General features: G+C 44.9%; 1 protein-coding gene across 3 annotated transcripts in view; it reads right to left on the bottom strand.

Annotated features, from left to right (window-relative positions):
• WBP1L (WW domain binding protein 1-like) overlaps positions 1 to 6,173 on the bottom strand; it is an 82,875-nt gene that overhangs the window by 5,710 nt on the left and 70,992 nt on the right. For all 3 annotated transcript variants that reach the window (XM_011977482.1, XM_011977483.1, XM_011977484.1), the window contains exon 3: positions 469 to 630. In XM_011977482.1, the coding sequence (XP_011832872.1) occupies positions 469 to 630 (162 nt within the window). The remainder of the gene's footprint in view (positions 1 to 468; positions 631 to 6,173) is intronic.

Here is a 6,173-nt window from a genome sequence, read left to right as displayed (position 1 = left end):
AGGAAGGAAGGAAGGAAGGAAGGAAGGAAGGAAGGAAGGAAGGAAGGAAGGAAGGAAGGAAAAAGAGGGAGGGAGGGATAGAAAGGCAGGCAGGCAGGGAAAGAAAGAAAGAGAGAAAGACAGAGAGAAAAAGAGGGAGAGAGAGAGGAAGGAAGGAAGGTAGGTAGGTAGGTAGGAAGGTGGGTAGGCAGGCAGGTGCTAAAGGAGCAGAGATCCAGCCAGAACCCAGCCACTGTGAGCTTTGGAATGGCCCAGTGGCTTCAGGGAACTGCATCCCTAGCACCTGCTCCTCTGTGCTGAAGGAGTGCCCCCTTGTTCCTATACTTTCAAGACCTTGCTTTATGGAGAGGCAGGGAGAAGACAAACCCCCTATGCCTACAGGGGCCCTGGCCACCAATATTCAGTCTGAGCCCTGGGTCTTTGCATCTGTGCTCCTGAGGGTGGGTATGGGGACTTGGGTGTACGTACTGAAATAAAATGGCAGCGCTGAGTAATTGTGGGCTTCTCGGTAGGCGATCAGGTTGATTTCATGTTGCCGCTGCTGGGCCTGAAGGCGGTGCTTGGCTCGGCGGTGGTGGCAGACACAGCAGCAGCTCAGGATGATGATGATGGTCCACACCAGCCAGAACCCTGGGGAGTGGGCAAGGCAAGACAGAGAGGCACTCACACACAGTGAGTACCAGCCAGAAGGGCAGCTTGCAGAAGAGGGAGGTCCCTGGATGGTGCCCACGTGGTTGAAGCTGGCATGGCTGGGCCTCACCCAGTTAATTTACATGGAAGCCATGTGATCAATTTTCATAAATGTTTGTGCCAGAGTGAAAGACACATGGGATAGAAGTGGGCGGGAATGTAAGAACGATGACAACAGATCGGGTGTGGTGGCTCATGCCTGTAATCCCAGGCCAAGGTGGGTGGATCACCTGAGGTCAGGAGTTCGAGACCAGCCTAGCCAACGTGGTGAAACCCCATCTTTACTAAAAATACAAAAATCAGCCAGGTATGGTGGCAGGCGCCTGTAATCCCATCTACTTAGGAGGCTGAGGCACGAGAATCACTTGAATCCAGGAGATAGAAGTTGTAGTGAGCCAAGATTGCGCCATTGCACTCCAGCCTGGCCAACAGAGCAAGACTGTCTCAAAAAAAAGAATGGCTGGGCGCAGTGGCTTATACCTGTAATCCCAGCACTTAGGGAGGCCGAGGCGTGCAGATCACCTGAGGTCAGGAGTTCAAGACCAGCCTGGCCAACATAGTGAAACCCTGTCTCTACTAAAAATACAAAAATTAGCCAGGCATGATGGCATGCACCTATAATCCCAGCTACTCAGGAGGCTGAGGCAGGAGAATCGTTTGAACCCAGGAGGCAGAGGCTGCAGTGAGCCGAGATTGCACCATTGTACTCCAGCCTGGGTGAGTGAAACTCGGTCACAAAACAAAACAAAACAAAACAGAATGATAACAACAAAGCAGGTCTCTCATTCCAGGATGCTTCCAGCACCTTGGAGGAAGGCATGAGTGCCAAGGCATCTCTCCAGCACCACTGATGGCTGCCCCCTGCATTATAGGTTTTGTGAGCATTAAATATGCTCACCTTCTGGGACGGTCTCCTCCTCCTCTCTTAAGAGATCTCTGAGAAAATGCTCCACTTTCTTAGTGCCCATCTCCCCTCCCCACCAACTCAGAGGATCAGCACTTGCAAGGGGCCTCAGACGGGCCTCCCGACAAAAGAAGTCTTAGGATTCTCCTGATAGCATCAAAAAGATCAGGTGCTTTTCTCTATCACGTATGCCTCTGTAATACAAGAATCACTAAAGTTAGAGGTGGAAAAATTCTAATTGCCTCAGGTCCATCTCCTCCCTAGAGAGTGTAAATGATTTCCTCTGCTCTCGACATAATCCTAATGGGGTACAATTCCATCTCCCACTGCCACAATCAACTCTCCCTCCCTTTGGCCTGCCTTTGCAGTAGACACAGGGCCATTAACAGCCCTTTCTTCCTCCCTGCTCCAGGAAAGGGTGGCGGAACAGAGGCCAAGCCCCACAGCACTTTATTTCCCTCTATGCTGTCTCTGGGATCATACTCAGAGAATCTCAGCAAACCACAGTATAAGACCTCCTCTCCAATTTTTAAATGTGTGGCACAACAGGATTTTAAATTTGTTTTTTTTTTTAGTTAATGAGGAATTTTGCTTTTAACATACACACACATACACATACACACATGACGGGGAAAGAACTGAAAGGAAAACAAAAATAATGACATCTTTAAATGACAGAATAAGAAATTTAAATTTTCTTCTTTTGATTATTTTCTTTCAAATTATGAAAGTAGAAACAAATTAATTTTCTTTTTTTCTGAGACAGGGTCTTGCTCTGTCACCCAGGATGGAGTACAGTGGGGCGATCACAGCTCAACCGAAGCCTCAACCTTCTGGGCTCAAGCTATCCTCCCAACTCCACCTTCTGAGTAGCTAGGACTACAGGCACACGCCACCATGCCTGGCTTTCTCACTGTGTTGCCCAGGCTGGTCTTGAACGCTGGGCTCAAGGGATCCTCCCATCTCAGCCTCCCAAAGTGGTAGGATTACAGGTGTGAGCCACCATGCCTGGCCAAAACAAATTAAATTTAAAAAATATCTATGACTAATTTTACTTTAGCTAGCTTTTGTTTTTTTTTAATCAATAAATTAATTTCTGGGTAGGTTTTTAAATTCCTCTAGGAATATGGCTACACAATGAAATAATATGAATCATTTAAAAATTACACAATATTATTTTTGATAAACAGTTTCTGATATTAAATGAAAAAAGCAGATGACAAAATAAAATGTGATCCTAACTTTTGCTTAAAAAAATTACGTATGGGCAGATGCAGTGGCTCATACCCTGTAATCCTAGCACTTTGGGAGGCCGAGGTGGGCAGATCACAATGTCAAGAGATCGAGACCATCCTGGCCAACATGGTGAAACCCCATCTCTACTAAAAATAAACACGAACATTAGCTGGGCATGGTGGCGCACACCTGTAGTCCCAGCTACTCAGGAAGCTAAGAATCGCTTGAACCCAGGAGGCGGAGGCTGCAGTGAGCCAAGATCGCGTCACTGTACTCCAGCCTGGCAACAGAGTGAGATTCAGTCTTAAAAAAAAAAAAAAAAAAAAAGAAGTATATATGGACAGAAAAAGGAGGGGTATAGTCAGGAAGCTCTAACCACGGGGTAACTCTGGATGACAGACAGTACCAGCTCCTTTGTTCTTTGCTTACCTCTATTTCCTAATTTTTCTAAGATGGACATATACTTCTCTGTAGTAGGAAGAATATTTTTTTCTCAATGAAAAATGTATCAAATGAATAATTTTAAGATGAGTTGTTACTAAATAAGAATAGATAATATTGTTTGTTCTCTATTATTGAAAAACTTCCATTGTTTTCCATTCCAAATGCTATGTGTATTTTTTATCATCTGCTTTGTAATTATAGATTCGTGTTTAAAATTGTTAAAGTATTTCCACATATATCTCTTGTCAGAATGAGTTAAATCAAGTTAACCTTGTTTAAAAACAGAAAAAAATGCCTCCCTCCCCCACAAAACAGACTTGTAAAAATGAACAAATCCTTGATATTTTTCCCCCTTATTTGTATATACACAATTTTCTAAAAGATCCCCTGGCATTTAGGGTGTGGCATCTGGTGACAGCTCTTTCTCTGTCCCCCTGGGATGCCCCCATTGAATCTCCCCACAAAGCTGCCCTCCACCAAGTAGGGCAGGATGGTGACATGCCCCCCAGCCCTGGCAGGCTGGCACTACCATTCCATGGCACCTAATTGCTTTCAGTAGGTATCACTGTTCAACCAAACCTTCATGCTGCAGCCTTGCAGCAAGAGAACAGACAGAGGATTTTTTCCGTTACCCATCAGCAGACAGGAAAATCCATTCCTAACCAGAGACCATAAAGCGAACTTAGAAGTCTCCCTTTTGGTCTTTCCCGGTTCACTAGTCAAACTTGCTTAACTTACGTTTCTTTCTTTATGAATACTGGCTAACTGAAGAGTGGACACTGGCAGAGGAGACCTCGGAGAAGGGTGGAGCAGCTGGAAAGGAGTTATGGAGGTGAAACCAGCTACAGACATAGGTTGATAACGTCTCCTAGGATTGTTGGGGTGGACACTCTGCTTAAGAACCTGGCTGCTATATATTCTGGAGTCAAGTCTAAATGATTCTGGGACAACCATTTGGTATTACCTATGCTTCTCTTACTTTCTCAGTGTAATCTCACACTCCATTATACTTCTGGGTTACTTTATAACTTTATTCTTTTTTTACTTTATTTTTATTTATTTATTTTGTGAGACAGGGTCTCATTTTGTCGCTCAGGCTGGAGTGCAGTGGTAAGGGAACTCGGCTCACTGCAACCTCTGCCTCCTAGGCTCACGTGATTTTTGTGCCTCAGCCTCCTGAGTAGCTGGAACTACAGGTGCGTGCCACTATGCCCATCTAATTTTTTTTTTGTATTTTTAGTAAAGACAGGGTTTCACCATGTTGGCCAGGCTGGTCTCAAAATCCTGGGCTCAAGTGATCCACCTGCCTTGGCCTCCCAAAGCGCTGGGACTACAGGTGTGAGCCACCGCGCCCGGCCAATTTTTTTAAACTTATTTTTAAGAGAGAAGGTCTCACTGTCACCCAGGGTAGAGTGCAGTAGTGTGAACACAGCTCACGGCAGCCTTGATCTCCTGGGCTCAAGTGATCCTCCTGCTCTGGCCTCCTGAGTAGCTGGGGCTACTGGCATGCACCACTACACCCGGCTAATTTTGTTGTTGTTGTTGTTGTTGCTGCTGTTGTTGTAGAGATGAGGTCTCACCAGGTTGCCCAGGCTGGTCTCAAACAAACTCTGGTCTCAAGCAATCCTCCTGCCTCAGCCTCCCAAAGTGCTGGGATTACAGGTGTGAGATACCGCAGATGGCCAAACTTTAAAATTTTAAAAGTACATTCTCCCATTAGATAATCAGCATCTGCTTGGCAGTGGCTCCCAACTAAAATCCTAGCTACTTGGGAGGCTGAGACGAGAGGACTGCTTCTTGCGAGGTCAGCCTGGGCAACACAGCGAGACCCCATCTCTAAAAAAAAAAGACAGCCAGCATCTAACTCTACTAGTTTTTCACCTGGCCATCAGTCATTTTTTTCAATAGTTCTCTACCTAAGGGTAAACCAACTTCTAACTTTTATACTGCAATATATATGATCTATTTCACAGCTTTTATAATTTTTTTAAAAAAATTAATAAAAAAACATTTTAAAATTAATTTTTAAGCTGTCACCCAAGCTGGAGTGCAGTAGAGTCCAGAACTCACTACAGCCTCCAACTCCTGGGCTCAAGGGATCCTCCCACTTCAGCCTCTCTAGTAGCTAGGACTACAGGTGCACACCACACCTGACTAATTTTTAAATTTTTTGCAGCGATGGGGGTGGTCTCACTTTGTTGCCCAGGCTGGTCTCAAACTCCTGGCTTCAAGCAATCCTCCCACCTTGGCTTCCAAAGTGCTAGGATTACAGGTATGAGCCACCACACGTGGCCGACATGGTTGTTTTGGTTTTGGTTTGTTTCGTTTTCCCCATTTTAAAGAAAATCGCATGCATGGGTTTTCATGTTTGCCAAGTATTTCTGCTTCTTCTCCTTCTAGGCATGTAGGTAGGCTTGAACTTCCTGACCCCCTTGTGACTGGGTGAGGCTTTGGGACTAAGTCTAACTAATGAATCAAGATTGGATGTGATATGTGTCACTTAGAGGCCAAAATGTGCCTTGCTAATATGAGACCCTCCATTAGTCTTCCTTCTGTTTTGGCAATTGGCAACATCCCAGATGGTGATTTCACATCAGTCTGGGCCCCAGAGGATGGTGAAGTGGAAATAAAAGTCTCGTCCAACCTTCGAAGGGCATACAGTGTGAGTGAGGAATAAACCTGTTGTTTTATAGGTCACTAGGATTTTGGACTTGCTTGTTCCTGTGGCATCACTTAGCCTATCCTGACTACTGCAGTGTGATTACAAATTTTTCTTGGGGAGAGAATTTAAAGTATTCATCAGATTTTTAAAGGAATCCTTGATCCAGAAAAAGGCTAGACTCACTGAACCAGAAGTATTAAAAAAAAAAAGAGGGTTTTTTTTTTTTTGTTTTTTTTT

Source organism: Mandrillus leucophaeus, unplaced genomic scaffold, assembly GCF_000951045.1.
Source record: "Mandrillus leucophaeus isolate KB7577 unplaced genomic scaffold, Mleu.le_1.0 Scaffold18, whole genome shotgun sequence".
In the NCBI taxonomy this organism is placed as follows: Eukaryota; Metazoa; Chordata; class Mammalia; order Primates; family Cercopithecidae; genus Mandrillus; species Mandrillus leucophaeus.
The sequence above is the reverse complement of the archived record's forward strand: the minus strand, read 5'-3'. Positions and strand labels throughout refer to the sequence as shown.